The 14019-nt window shown below is 65.6% G+C and overlaps 2 protein-coding genes across 3 annotated transcripts; one reads left to right on the forward strand and one right to left on the reverse strand.

Annotated features, from left to right (window-relative positions):
- Positions 1-812: 812 nt before the first annotated feature.
- CCDC71 (coiled-coil domain containing 71) lies at positions 813-9340 on the reverse strand. 2 transcript variants are annotated; one of them, XM_050712784.1, is made up of 2 exons: positions 9230-9340; positions 813-7069 (listed from the first exon to the last, which is right to left on the reverse strand). In XM_050712784.1, exon 2 carries the CDS (start codon positions 7006-7008, stop codon positions 5827-5829), a length of 1182 nt encoding a protein of 393 aa, XP_050568741.1. In that variant the 5' UTR covers positions 7009-7069; positions 9230-9340; the 3' UTR covers positions 813-5826. The 2 variants fall into 2 exon arrangements, with proteins under 2 accessions (XP_050568741.1, XP_035402830.1); XM_035546937.2 differs by lacking the exon at positions 9230-9340 and adding an exon at positions 8597-8794.
- Positions 9341-9606: 266 nt separating this feature from the next.
- On the forward strand, positions 9607-13886 carry LOC118248104 (uncharacterized). The gene is made up of 5 exons (XM_035546730.2): positions 9607-9799; positions 10321-10706; positions 11105-11265; positions 11652-11784; positions 13126-13886. The coding sequence occupies exons 1-5, from the start codon at positions 9646-9648 to the stop codon at positions 13330-13332; spliced, it is 1041 nt and encodes a 346-aa protein (XP_035402623.1). The 5' UTR covers positions 9607-9645; the 3' UTR covers positions 13333-13886.
- The last annotated feature ends 133 nt before the right edge of the window (positions 13887-14019 follow it).

A 14019-nucleotide genomic window follows, 5' to 3' on the forward strand; every position in this document is an offset into this window, starting at 1 on the left:
CGGCCGACAGCTGGCAGCGCCTCGCCTGCGGATGATGCGGCCGGGGGCAGCGAGCTCGGCTCCGGGGCAGGGAGCTCTGCCAGCGCCTCCGTCACCAGCGCTTTGAAGCTGCCGCCTCGAGCTCCTCGAGGAGGAGAGGCTCGAGCTCCCGCAGCGCAGAGCCGGCGCGCGGCGCAGGGGCAGCGTGTTGGAAGGACTTCGGCGCGCTCAGCAGGTGGCCGGCGCTTCCCGAACATCCTCGGGAGGGGAGCTGCTTAACCACCTCCCTGCCCGAGGACTTCGCCCCGGCTCCCCGCGTGCCGCCGGGGCTGACTCACCCGGGCGCCGCGGCAGCTCCCAGCTGCCGCCGGTGGCACGGGGAGGAGCCGGTGGCGCTCGTCTGGGTCCCACCGCCGTTAGCGCCGGGTCAGCGCACCGCCGGCATGGCGGCACAGACCGGAGCCGGACCTCCCGGCGGCGAACAATGGCGTTGTGCTGAATCAGCCAGAACGGACCCAGGGGGAAGCTGCAGGGTGGGCAGGCAGGCAGCGGCTGGCGGGGTGCCGGCAGCGCGGCCCCGAGCCGGGAACTCACCTGGAACGCGGGCTGGTGCCAGTTTATACCGGCTTGGCACCGGTGGTACTGCTCTGGAGCATCTCTCGTCCCGAGCCTGGCATTCCTTCGGGGAGTCTGGGCGACCCCAAACCTCACAGGGTGGGAATCGGTGGGAAGGGAGAGCAGGGGCAGCGCGCTGCTGGGGCACAGCGGGGAGGCCACCCCGCAGCGTCCCCACGGGGCTCGGAGCAGCACCAAAGAAAAGCCGGACACGCTGGGCGGTTCTGAGCACCATTTTACTGAAGGGCTGGACACCTACGAGGACTTCATAACAAAAAGTTCACTTCATTTAAGAGAAAAGACAGGCTGTTTTTTGTCCCGTTCCCTCCTGAGAGTGGAATAACACTAACGCCGTCTTTTCGCTCAACAATGCCATTCCAAAATATACAACACGGAGTGCGGAGCAGCCCAGCCTCATATTAAACATTAAATATACCTTCGGAAACATTCTACACAAACAAATGAAACAGTAAAAAGTTCACTCGGGAACGAGATGGATGGTCAGTTGTTGCGGATTCACCATACAAAAGTTTGGAGCTGGCGGCAGCAGCCTGGGCACGGCAGGTGGCTGCTGCCCCGTGCCACCCGGGGCTCCCCGGTGCTGGGCACCACCAGCGGCCGAGCTGGCGGCACCGGTCCCGGCTGGAGCGGAGCAGGGCGCTGCGGCGTGGAGGCGGTTCTCTGAGAGGTGACGGCTGGTGGAGAGGAGCCCGTGCTGACCCGGAGCCCCGCGTCCCGCAGCCCCGCTGCCGTGCCTCCGCGCCAGGAGTGAGGCTCCCCGGGAACGCTGCAGCCTTGTCCCGTCGCGGGCCTCGGGGTTTTTGACAGACCGGGGGCGCGCTCCCCAGCGCCATGCTCTGCAGGCTGTGCCCGGGGAGGAGGGGAGGTATTTCGGGGGTAGCTTTGCAGCACCCGCTCTTTTGTAACAGCGCCGCGTGCCTGGCCGGGGCTGTGGGAATCACAGGACTCTCACAGGGGCTGTCTGTAGCGACAGGAACCAAAAGGGCTAATTAAGACAACAAGGAGAGAGTCCCGGAGGATAATAAGGCCTTTAAGGGACTCCCCCAGGGGCAAGGCCTAATCATCCCTGCAGGGGAAGTCGTTTCGGATGCTCACGCAGGGAAGCGCTGCCCTCCCTGCGAGGGCTTCCAGAGGGCACCAGCCTGCAGGCGCGGGGGCGCTCCGGCAGCCGGGGAGCGGGGCCAGCTCCTGGGCGCTGGGGGCGAGGAGAGCAGAGGAGCTGGCTTCAGCAGGGCAGCCCAGGCTCTCCGGAGCCCGCAGCTCCCGTGCCTGGCATACCGCTGCGGGACGGGCAGGGACAGAGCTCAGGAGCCAGCCACGAGGAGAAAAGAAGCTGTCGCTTCCCCGCAGACACACCAAACCGCCCGAGCGGCCCATGCCCCGCTCAGCCACCCGCCCTGCACGGCACGAACGGGGACCCAGCCGGCTGGGCCGTGTGGCACCGCTCCCCGGAGCTATTCTGCCCCTGACTTCCCTGCGGCGCCCTTCGCTGGACTCTGCGCGAGGAAAACCCAGGTGACCGGCGGGCTACAAAAGAGGAGTAACAAAATAATCCCTTATTTTGTGGAAAAGTGCTTAAGAAATTCTGTACAGGATCACTACTGCAGCTGGCTCTCGGGGGGGAACGCCAACGGTTCGGAAGCAGCAGCGCCACGCTACGTGGCTCGCAGGGAAGAGGCCAAGGAGAAACGTCTCCAGCTGAAAGCAGTGGCAGACGGTGAAACGCGATCACAGTGCACATGAGCTTTAGAACTTTTCTACCAGCGGACAGTGGGATTTCAGCCTGGTGTCTGATGTCAGCTCCCCGCTGGACAAGCTGCTCTCCCCGCGGACCTCGCTGACGGACATCTGGGGCACGCAGGAAGCTGACGGCCCTTGTCTGGTGGAGGCGAAGCAGAAACTCTTGCTTCTTGGCAGCTGAACAAAAGAAGAAACGACTTCCACAAACTCAGTCTGAAGAACAGCCCTTTGACCGCCGCCTGACTCACTGCTAGAAGTGACAGTGGCAGGAATCCACGTGGTACGAGCGTTCTGCAGTCTCCCCAGCTCTCGGCTGTCACGGTGCCCAGAGCAGCGCAGGTGAGGCACTTGGATGAATTCGAAGTGACTAACGCAGCAACAGGTCTGAACAACCCGCGCGCGGCACGCACCAGGCCACTCCGGGCAACACATTTTCCACGCGCCACGCCGTTACCGCTGCTGCAGGTGCCCGCAAGGCAAATGATCCGACTTGCCACAGAATAATTACGGGTGGAAGGGACCTCTGGGGATCTCTGCCGAGGCCAGGTCTTAGGCAAGCCTTGCTCGGTACCCGCCTGGCCTTCCCGAGGCAGCAGCGCGCACGGCACGGCCCCCCTGCAGCCTCCTGCCTGTGCCTCACCACGAGACGAAGGGCGGCAGAGCCAGCGGCAGGCAGAGCTGCTGACACTGGCACCGGAGCCACAAAGCCTCTCTGCGAACACCAGGCTGCAATCACTCCAGCCAAGCTCCAAACTCATCCGCAACGGGCAAGGGGAGACATCAGGACGGCAGAGAACCGGCAAAGCAGACACGAGCCCGAGCTCCAGCGCCGCCTGGTGAGCTCAGGGCCCGGTGCTCTGCGTTACCGGCGTGCAGGAACACCAACAGCGACCGCACTGACCGCTGCTGGTCCCCCAGCGCAGCCCTAGACACTTCCACCACTTGCCTCCCCCTGCAGAGCAGCGCTCACAGAGCTCAGGGCGGCGTGACAGCGGCGTGCTCCGTGTGATGGGTTACGCAGCACGAGCCGAGTCCTCGCCTGGCAAAGCCTCAAAGTGCAAAACACGAGGGGTGACGGGAGAGTGGGGGGGGCAGGGAGTGGCGCAGCGGGGGCGAGAAACACGAGGAAGGCGAGGGATGCACCCAGACAAGTTGGCTTCAGGTTCAGGCTTCCCGCTCGGGCTGCGTTCGGCCCTGCTGGTGAGCAGCTGCTCGTCCCGGAGGAGCCCGGGCGCCCCGCGGGGACGTCTCGTGGTGCACAGGGAGGCCCCGGGACAGCTCCGGGTGCCCTTATATGGGGCCGGGAGCGGGGAGCCACGAGAGCAGCGGTACCGCAGGGCCCTCCTCGGGACACGGCCACAAAGAGAAACTCCGGCGTGAGCTGAGAGCTGGCATTTGAGAGCGTGGGAATGAGAAAGGCCTGACGGGATGGGAACAAAAGGGACAAAGCGATTTTTGGCCAGTGGACAGGGATGGAGGGTCCCTGCTCATCCAGCACCATGTCAGGGAAGGGAACTCTCTGCCAAGGCAGTTTAAGACACGGGAGCAGAAGAAAATATTCCCTCCTGCTCCGCAGCCAAGCAGCGGCATTCACAGGTCAGTCTCGAACACTGCGAGTTGCGATCCCGGACAGCAGCTCGGAGCCGAGCGCGTGATTCAGAGCCTGCCATCGCCTCGCGGGGCGAGCCTCCCCCAGCACCGCGCTCCTGGGCTGTGCCCCGGGACACGCAGCTCCTCCGCCCTCTCGCTCCCTCGCCAAACTCCTCTCCCTGCCTCAGCCTCGCTCTCCGAGCTGGGGATCAGGCACCGACCCCTCCTGTTAGGCGCTGAAATCCGGACGGGTGCTGGAGAGGAGCCGACGCGCGCGGAGCTGCGGCTTCCCAGAGCTCGTCCCTTCGGCCGACGTGCACAGATTACTAGGTCAGACAACTGGCGTTTGGAGCTGGTGAGGGAACGAGTGGATTACTGATTACTGGCCTGCTGCTGCGGAGCCCCGAGCGCCGCGGTGTGCGGGGCCAGGCCCCCTCCCCGAGCCGCCGGGCTCCGCAGGGGCTGCGCAGGTCCCCGCGGGACGCCCCAGCTCCACCCGAGCTTGCACACCCGACCTCCTCCAGCGCGTGGTCCATGTTCTCGCCCCAGCGCAGGCAAAAGCCCTCAGCAGCGGTTTGGGGGTGCCTCCTGGGGACGGGCTGAGCCTTCGCCGAGCTGTCCCACCTGCCCCACGCCTCCCCGCAGCGCCCCAGGGGTCGGCAGAGCCGCTCTCCAGCCCCGTGCAGCCGTTCTCCCTTCTACTGCTTCATCCACACGAACCGACACAAAGAAACTCTCCACGCCTAAGTGCTGGTAACTGAAGTGCTCCTCTCAACGCCTCTGCTCTGATTCGGGCCCAAATATCCCCCTGGGATACCGGTGGGGCGCGTCCCATACGTTCAGACACTGCGGGTGTCTCCTCTACCAGCACCTGGAACCCGCTCCCGACGCGTCCAAGCAGTTACGTCACGGGCAGGACTTTTTAAGCAGCTCTGCTCAACAGCCCCAGCCCCGAGGCTGCCGCAGGCACAGTTCACGTTCTACGTTCGCGCCGGGGGCACCGGAGGGCGGAACAACACCGGGTTCTGCGGCCGAATCGCTCTTTGGAGGGAGATCCCCGAGGTGATTCCAGAGCTTCTGCTACCGACGAACGGAGGAGGCACCTGGAAACGTCCTGCAGACCCGCAGGCAGCAGCCCAGGGACGCTCCCCCACTTTTTAACGCAGAGGTAATACCGAAAGTAAGATTAAAACTATATTCGACTGTCAGCTGGTATTTCTGCAAGTTGCTTGGCATTTCCAGAGACAAACAAGTGGCTACGATTCCGCCTGCTGCCGAGCCGTCCGAGCACGCCCAGAACAGGCTGTCACAACACTGACTCACAACGAAATCCTGGCACCTCCAACAAAAGACTGGCTGACGGGAAAGGGGAACAAAAGCTATCGGACCCGACCCCGCAGGGATGGAGGAAGCGCATCGTCCCACAGCTCCTGGGCTGTGCGCACACGTACGGGTATACAGATATAGAGATAATAAAGTTATAAAATTCGATCAAAATAAAACCAGTAAATGTACAGCTTGAAAAAAGAGCGTTATCACAGTGCATCCATGTCATGAGAAAGTCACGTGTTCTGCCCCTGCGCGAGAGCACGGCCTGCCACGTTCAGAAAAGAGCCCAGAGGAAAAAAAAAAAAGCGACCTGCTCGGCTCGCCGCGGGCCAGAGGCAGCGTCCCCTGTTCCTAAACATGGTTTTGTGCTGGTGCAGTCAGTTCTGCGTAGCAGGACAGCCAGGAGCAGCACGAGCAGGCTGCTCCGTCCGCAGGTTAGTCGGCGTATCCTCACCGGACACCAGAGCCCCAAAGTCGCTCTCAACCTTCGCCCCGCCCCGGTGTCAGGCTCGTGCATAATTACTTACAAAAAAAGTGACAAAGTGAAGCAAATCAGGGGACGCTGTGAGAGCGGGACAAGGGCTGAATTCGGATCACGGGGGACAGGTTGACTCGAAGAATCTTCTGTGCTCTCCTCCTCACTTCGTCGTCGGAAGAAGAGTTGCCCACCTTGATGGCCCGGAATTTCAGCAGGTTCAAAGTGCTCTGAGCCCGTCGAGACTTACTTTGGACAGGAACGGCGTTCGACCTCTTCCTCTGCGGTGCTTCTCTCGCCTCTGCAGCTCTTTTCCTCTTCTGCCCGACAGTCTCCTGGTAAGTGCTGCCACCCTTCCACTCCGTTTTCCGCACCAGGGCTTCCTTAGCTCTGATTTTCAAGGCCTTGGACGGCGGTGCCGCGGCGCAGCCCTGGGCTGAGCTGCCCGTGATTCTCCCGTTCAGGACCCCCGAGGCTTTGCAGGCATTGCTCTCCTGCAGCACTCCACCCTTTGGTCCCTTCAGAAGATTTAAAGTGAGGGTGGCAGAATCGGGGGCTTTCTTTTCCAACCGCTTGTACCTCTTACCTTTCGATATTTTAGCGGCCTTGCCTGACGGGAACTGCCTCGGCGGGCCGGAAGCCTTGAGGAGTTTAAGGTCCGAGGGCGAGATCCCAAGAGGCCCTCGCGTGAGCTTGGATTCCAGCCGGGAGGCGGGGGTTTTCAGCGGCACCAGCGTTTCCAGCACCACGGAGAGCCTCACCGCCGGGTACACGTCGGGATACATGCTGGCGGGAAAGCCCACGGCCGAGGCCTTGGCCGTGCCGGATCTCCTCTGCTTCAAGGAGCTCAGCAGCAGGTTCGTGGAGTCCCCTTTGGAGACCGGCGGGGCGGAGACTTTGGGAGGGTTCAGGGGAAGGCGGGTGGGCGAAGCGGGCACCTTGGCCACGGTGCTTCTAGCCGGAGTCCTCGGGGGATCGGCGGCGCAGCCGCGTGGCGCACTCTCCTTCGTCTGGCTAGGAGTGTCCGCGGTGCACGAGCTGTAGCCGTACACATCCTTGCTCCTCAGGATCGTGGGCTGGTAGCCCTCCTCCTTGAGGCCCTGGATGAAGGCCACCAGCTGGGTCTCCGTGTCGGAGAGGTCCTTGGACATGGGGTTGAAGACTCGGAGGGCTTCCTCCAGCACTTTGTGTCCCGCAGAGGAAATTCTCGACCAGGAATGGACAGCTTTTTCTTCCGCATTGTTCACTGCAATATTCATGGCATTAGGCAATCGGGCGCTTCAAAAAGGTCCAAATTACTGGAAAAATAACCCTCGACACCTCAAAAGGAGAGAGAAGACAGTTAGCTTACAGCAGCTGAAAGCATCTCACATTTATAAGCGGGGACCCGAAAGCATTAAGCCTAGGCTTTGGCTACTCACAACCATCAGGCTGGAGTCTGTGCTTAACTCAAGCCGGCGGCAGCAGCAAGAAAACTCTGCCACTGAATTCTCCCTGCAGTAAAACTAAAACATCCCTCGCAGAAATATCCTCAGTCCCAAGCAAAGATTTCAGGCAATCCCACCTAGCCCATCCCAAGGTGCAGGGTTCCAGTGGCCAGCTCAGTGAGATCCGCAGCCCGTTTCCATCTGGCGTGATACTGCCCGGCCTCCGGTGCCCAGATCTCGTTCTGCCCTTCCCTAAATCCTTTCCCCGCGCACGTACTGAGAACACCACGACCGAGCCACGTCAACGCTCCCGCCGACGAACTGAGAAGCCTGGGCACCTCAGCACCATCAGTGTCAGATTCAATTTCCCAGCTCTCTAACTGATTCTGCTCAAAAATTGATCGTGAGTCCCTGCCAAACGCGCAGCATCCTTCCGAGGGGCCGACAGCAGAGCTGGAGCTATTTAAGCCGTGCTTCGTTGATGCCGAACGCTGCGGCAGGGCAACGCCACCCCTTGCTGCCCCCGTGCCCGAGCGACGGCTCGCAGCTCGCCGCCACAGCACGCTGCTGCCGATCCGAGGGCGCTCGCTGCCAGGCGAGTAGGAGGTGGGAAGTTCAAGTGGGGTGGGCACGGAGGAAGCAGACGTCGCCGGGGCTGCGTGAACGACGGCCCGAGGGACAGCGCCCGGATCGGGCTCCGCGGCGCGAAGCAGCTGGGGCGAAGCGCTAGGTGCTCACAGAAGGCAGGGCAGCAAAGAGCAGGGTTCTGCGGGGCCGGGGCGAGGTTACGAATCTTTGCCTTCACGGGTACCTCTCAAAGGGCACGGAGGGCTCGGCGAGCAATCCCTGCCAGTGGCACGCTGACGGTGTGGGAGGCACGAGTGGAGAGGGCAATGTGCAGGGGAGAAAGCTGCGGTGGAGCAATCAGCACCTGAGCAGGGCGAGGAACTGCTGGCACCCCACGCTCCTCCCAGAGCACCAGCTGGGGAGCGCCCGTCACGGAGCAGAGCCCCGCGCGGCCGTGGGCTGCACAGAGAGGGAAACTTCGCTAACCCACAGCTTAACGCCAGCCGAAAGGAGAGGCAGGAGGGGAAGCACAGGTCAGCGGGGGGGGTAAGAGCCTCCACATGACAGACTAATCTCAGCCAAGTGCCCTGCAGACGTCACAGCAGGAGAGGGATTTGGGGGAGGACAACGCGGCTGCTTTGCAACACTCAGGGTAACTCCCGCGGGCAGGGGAGGCAGGAGGGAGGCGCTCCGACAGAGCCGGGCTGCCGTCAGCAGCTGGCGAGGGCTGCCACCTCCGCAACGACCAGGCGGCGGCGGGCACCGCGGGGCCGGGGAGGACACAACGTCAAATCCCAGCCCGTCAGAGGGCGCGAAGCCAACGGGGAGGCCCAACTGACACCACAAAACTCACGGTCTTCCGCCGGGAACTTCAGGCTGCGCCGAGCCCGGGAGCAGCCAGGCCAGCTCGGCGGGCGGTCTGGTGGCAGAGAGGCGGTCGCTGCCACACGGCATCCAGCCGGCCCCGCAGCCTCGCTTTGTGCGGTGCCAAGAAGGAGGCAAACGCCGAGAGATTCTGCCCGCTCGGCGGCACGTCTGCTCGCCTGACGCCCTACCCGGGGACACAGAAAAACTGCCGCGGCCGCTCACCAAGCGGTGCCGGCAGGAGGCAGCCCCGCGGGGCGCAGGGCTGCCGGGGGCAGAGCGGGGCTGCGGGCAGGGCCGCCGCCGGCGGAGGGAGGCGCCCCGGGAGCTCGGCGGGGCCGCCCGAGGAGGGCTCGGGGGGGCGGGCGGGGGGCGGGCAGCGCCTGCAGGGCCCGGCGGGGGGGGGGGGGGATGCCCCGGGCCGGGCCCCCCCCCCAGCTCGGCCGCTCCGCCGCGCCCCGGAGGGGCGGGGAACGGAGCGGGGCGGGGCCCGCACAGCCGCGGCTCCGCCTCGACAGCGCCCGGGGAAGGCTCGACCCGCCGCGGCAGGCCGGGCCGGGCCGGCTCGGCAGCGCCCCCGCCCGGGGAGCGCGGGGCTCGGCCCCCGCCGGCCCCAACCTACCGGCCGCCGCCAGAGCCGCGCCCGCCGCTGCGCCGCCGCCGCCGCCTCCGCTCCAACATGGCCGCCCGCGGAGCGCCGGAAGCACCGCCCACTTCCGCTTCCGCCTCCCCTCGAGGCCACGCCCCTCCCGCCGCCGGTGGTCGGGGTTAGGCCACGCCCACCCCCGCCCGGTAGGTTGGGTTAGGCCGCGCCCCCCGCCGCCGCCGGTGCGGGGAGGGAGGGGCTCGGCCACGCCCCCGCCCCGCCTGGGCCACGCCCACCGCCCAGCGCGTGCCCCGGTTGCCATGGCAACGGCGGGCCCCGGTGCCGGTCCCGGCAGGGGGCGCCCCGGAAGCGGGGCCGGGCGGAAGCGGCGCCGTCTCCAGGCACGCGGCTCCGCGGCGCCGGTTCCGGTTCCGGTGCCGGCAGCGGGGGCGATGAGCGGGCGGGCGGGGCGGCGGCGGCGGCTGGTGCTGCACGTGGACCTCAACAACACCGTGCTGGCGGCGGACGCCGTGTCCGGGCAGGGCCCGCGGGCGGCGCTCAACAGCTTCCTGTGCACCGCCACGTGGGGCCGCGCCGGGGCTGACGGTGAGCGGCGGGGCACCGGGGGGGCCGGGGGGGCTGGGGAGACCGGGGGGGCCGGGGGGACCGGGGGGACAGGGGGGTGGGAGAACCGGGAAACCGGGGGGCTGGGGAACCGGGAGACTCGGGGGACAGGGGGGTGGGAGACCCGGGTGCTGGGGAACCGGGGGGCCGCGGGGCCAGGGGAACCAGGGCGTTGGGAGGCTGGGGGCTGGGGAAGCGGGGTACCGGCAGGCTGCGGGACCGGGGGAACTGGGGAGACTGGGGGCTGGCGGACCGGGGACTGGGGAGCTGGGGGTAGGAGGACCGGGCAGACCGGGGCTCCAGGGGAACCAGGGGGGCTGGGGGGCCAGGGGAACCGTGGGGGTCGGGAGGCTGGGGACTGGGAGGGTGGGGGACTGGGAGACCGGGGACTGGAGGGCCAGGGGACCGGACAGACCGGGGGAACCGGGGCCCTGGGGTACCGGGGCGCTTGGCAACGAGGCCCGCGAGGGGCTGTGGTGGCTGAGCGCCCTTGTCCCCCGCAGGCGAGTGGCAGTGGGTGAGCGACCGCCCCTCGCTGCGAGCCCCCTGCCCCGACGCCGTCAGCTACTACTGCTGCTACGGCCGCGACCCGGCCTTCACCGAGGCGGGCCCGGGGCAGCGCTTCGGCGGCCTCCACGCGCGGTACCTGCGGCTGCTGGCCTGGCCGGGGGAGCCCCACGAGGAGCTGTCGCTGCGGGACGAGCAGGGCGAGTGCTACCACCTCCTGCTGCCCTCCTTCTTCCGCCTGCTGGACGCGCTGCACCGCGACGGCCGGGCCTTCGCCGTCGTCTTCAGGACCTTCGGCACCGACCTGCCCCGCGCGCTGCGGGCGCTGCGCTCCGCCCTGGATGGGCAGCACCCACAGTTCCCTGCCCTGCGGGACCTGGCGGTGAGTGCGTCCCGCGGGGAGGGTCTGGTGGGACTGGGGGGGGGGGGTCCGGTGGGACGGGGGGGGTTCTTTCCCCCAGAGAGGGGTCTCTGCGTCGCGGATGATGGCAGCCTGCTGATACAAGCACTAGTGACGAGCTTCAGAAGCCCCCCGGTTGTTCCTCGGCGAGCTGGGAGCGAACAGAGACGGGTGCAAGGGGAGGGAGCATCGAGGTGGTCGCTCGCGTCCATTCCCCAGGGGGGAGGAAGCTCTCCAGGCTGTGCGCGCTGCACGCCTCATCTCTTTCCCCAGCGCTGCCTTCCCACGCTGTCATCGGGTGTCCCCACCCTGCTGCTCGCTGTCCGTGGCGGCGCGGCAGCGGTCTGTTTGCTTTGGAAACATCTCAACTCTCGCCGCAGCTCTCCGTGGACCTCACTCCCGGCCAGATACGCTGCAGCAAGCGAGAGGTGGTGCTGAGGAGGGGAGCGGAGCGGCTCGCCACCCGCGAGGATGGGAGGGAGCTCTACGACTACTTCAGCTCTTTGGAGGGAGTCGGAGGCTTCCAGGACCACTTTGACTGGTGAGACGCGGGGCGTTATGGAAGTGGATCGGGCGTTTTCCCCTCTGTGATTCTCCTGGCCTGAGATAGCTCCCGGGTTTGAGGCCGTTAAGTCGCTGTGGCCCCGATAACTTCCACGCTCCCCGTTTTTGCCTGTAGGCAGGCTGATGGTGCTCTTGCGTCTCTCCTCAGGTCTCCACCTCCTGCTGTACCTCTTGATTTTCTCTGAACGCCCTCTAATTTGTCTCCTGGCTGCAAAATGCTTCCTTTTTCCTAGGAGGCAGCAGTAGGCAGAGGGACGGGACCATCTCTGCCTCTCGTCCCGTCTCCCTGGCGCTAGGTCGGTGCCAACTTGCCTGCCTTCACCTACCTCCCCTGACGGCTCGCCGCCCTGCTTGCTGTTTCAGGTGGGCCAGGAATCAGTTCTCCTCGCAGGGCGGGAAGCCCCTGTGGATCGACCCCCACGATCCCAGCGTTCACCACATCTTCATCGACGACAACATCCGCCTGGACGACACGGACACCATTGTCCGTCCCCAGGTAGGCGGCTGAACGCCCCCTGGTGCTACCTGCCCGGGCTGGGGCGTCCCTGCTTAGGGCAGACACGTTTGGGTCCCTTCGTACGAGAGCACAAAGGGGGGACCAAGGCTTCGCCCTGGTGTTGCTGCCCCCCAGGAGCCTGGGGCTGCCGGGGGGGAGGCTGGAAGTGGCCGAGCACAGAACAGCAGGCGTGCGCTGCCCGTGCTGCTGCCAGGCTCCCCCGCTGCGCTCCGCCGGGGTTGAGTCATCCCCGCTCCCTGCTGGAGCGGCAGCCAGCCGCGCTGCACGGCCGCAGCCTGTCCTGGCACCGCGTTTAAAGGGCACTGCTTGCGGTGGGGCACGCATGAAAGAGGCAACGCTTAGGCAGACAGGAAGGTACTCGGCAGCTGGGCAAACTGTCGCTGCCCGCACGGGAGCTGCAGCTCCGCGGGTGAGTCTGAAGCCCGGCCCGTTTCCGTCCGGGAGGAGGCAGCACAGGAGGAAGCCTGCAGCAGCTGGGAAACGGTCTGCAGGGCACCCGGGGCACGGAGAAGGATGGCACGCTCGTCGGATATTCATTTCCATAACAGCGCTTCCAATTACTGGATTTGTGGCTGGTGACAGGAGCTGTCGCTGCCCAGAGCAGAGCTGTTGGAGGCTTTAGCCTGTGCCTGGGCTGGTTCAGGTGAATTAATGCGGAAGGCTCCGCTGAGAGGTCCCTGCCTGCAGCAGCTGCTGCCCTGCGTGTCCGCAGCAGCCAGAGAGCGGCTCACACAGCTCCAAGCGCTGCGTTTCAGCCTCAGGCTGCCTCCCTGATCAAGGAGCGTTGCCTTTCACCGTCTGTAGCCGGCACGGCTGGGTCAATTGGGCTGCTCGTCTCCTCTCGGGGCAGCAGGGAAGATAACCTCAGGGCTCCTCTGGCACCAGACCAGCCAGGTGGGATCAAGTTATCTCATTAGCACACGGCTTGTTCTGGCAGCAGGCTGTGGCAGCTACGGCAGAGCTGTTGGCAGAGGTTTTCCTGGGGTTGGCAGCATCACAGTGCGGTTTTCTTCCACTTGCCTGGTGCGGCCTTTTCCTCGGGGGAGTCCAAGCCACATGTGATGAGCTGGTCGTGAGCCAAAAGAGCCATCTGGGAGGGAGGGGACATCCGGAGAAACCTCAGCTTCTATCTCCAGAGTGTAAACGGGACCCCTGCCCTCTGCCACCAGCTTGCTTTGCAGGAGATACAGTTAGCTGAAAGCCGCTGGCCGAGGAGGGGGGAAGGATCCCCACCTGTGTGCGCTGCTCCCGGGCGCTGTGCTCGTGCCAGGCACAGCCCGCAGAGGATGCGGGTGCTTCTGCGCTCTGCTCTCCCCGCAGGTGTTCTCGGAGCGAGGCAGCAGCAGCCCCAGGTGCGCGCCCACCTCGGAGCTGTACGACGTCTGCCTGGTGCAGACCGACCTCCTGGAGGCCATCGCTGACGAGGACTATTTCCTCCGCTGCGTGAGGAGGTGTGAGGAGAACTATGACCGCTACCTGGCCCGCATGGAGAGCAGCTCCCCGAGCCAGCAGTGCGATGGACAGTGATGCCTCCGCGCTGGCGGGGCCAGGGCCGAGGGGCTCGGGACGGGGATGTGCCCCTGCTTCCTTCCTGCTGCACACAAAGTCCCGGGCTGGGCTTTGCTTTGAGCCGTCCCCTCTCCTCTCCGACGTGTGACGTGTCCACTCCATCCTACCGGGAACCCCCCGGGCCCAAACGCAAGTGTCCCGGGAGGTTGTGTGAAGGCAACCCTGGAGGAAACTGCTTTCCTTTCCTCACAGCGGTGTGGGAGCTCTCTGCCCAGCTGGGGACCCTCTGCTGGCGGTACTGCCCCTTGTGCCCGCTCCTGGGCTAGGGCTGGGGCTCTCGGTGTCCTTCTGCTCGTGGGGCAGGGCCCTGCTGCTGCCCCGCACGCAGCCACGCTGCTGTTCATCTCCGTTCCCGCTCCTGCGTCCTGCAGGGCGCCGGTGCCCCGGGGAAGCGCGGCGTTACCTGCGGCACGCCCGGCTGCCGCTCGCACCACGCTGTTCTCCCTGACAGCGCTGGGGACTGACTCCCTGCCACTTCCACCTGATTTTAAAGCAAATCTTCCTACCCGGTTCCTGCTGCGAGTTCCCTTCCTGCCCTCACCTCTGGCTGCGCGACCAGGGGCTGCGCCTTTCCCTCCGCGTTCGCTCCCGCAGCTCAGCAAAGTGGGGAGGAATTTCCAGGCGGTGAGGGCGCAGTGGGCTCCC

The sequence above is a fragment of the Cygnus atratus genome, chromosome 10 (assembly GCF_013377495.2).
Source record: "Cygnus atratus isolate AKBS03 ecotype Queensland, Australia chromosome 10, CAtr_DNAZoo_HiC_assembly, whole genome shotgun sequence".
Taxonomy (NCBI): domain Eukaryota; kingdom Metazoa; phylum Chordata; class Aves; order Anseriformes; family Anatidae; genus Cygnus; species Cygnus atratus.

Bases quoted from the DNA above. Each gene is read 5' to 3' on its own strand.
- LOC118248104 (XM_035546730.2), top strand. From the start codon at position 9,646: ATGAGCGGGCGGGCGGGGCGGCGGCGGCGGCTGGTGCTGCACGTGGAC. The intron at 9,800-10,320 runs GTGAGCGGCGGG...TGTCCCCCGCAG, and splicing joins GGGCCGCGCCGGGGCTGACG to GCGAGTGGCAGTGGGTGAGC. The intron at 11,785-13,125 runs GTAGGCGGCTGA...CTCTCCCCGCAG, and splicing joins ACACCATTGTCCGTCCCCAG to GTGTTCTCGGAGCGAGGCAG.
- CCDC71 (XM_050712784.1), bottom strand. From the start codon at position 7,008: ATGAATATTGCAGTGAACAATGCGGAAGAAAAAGCTGTCCATTCCTGG.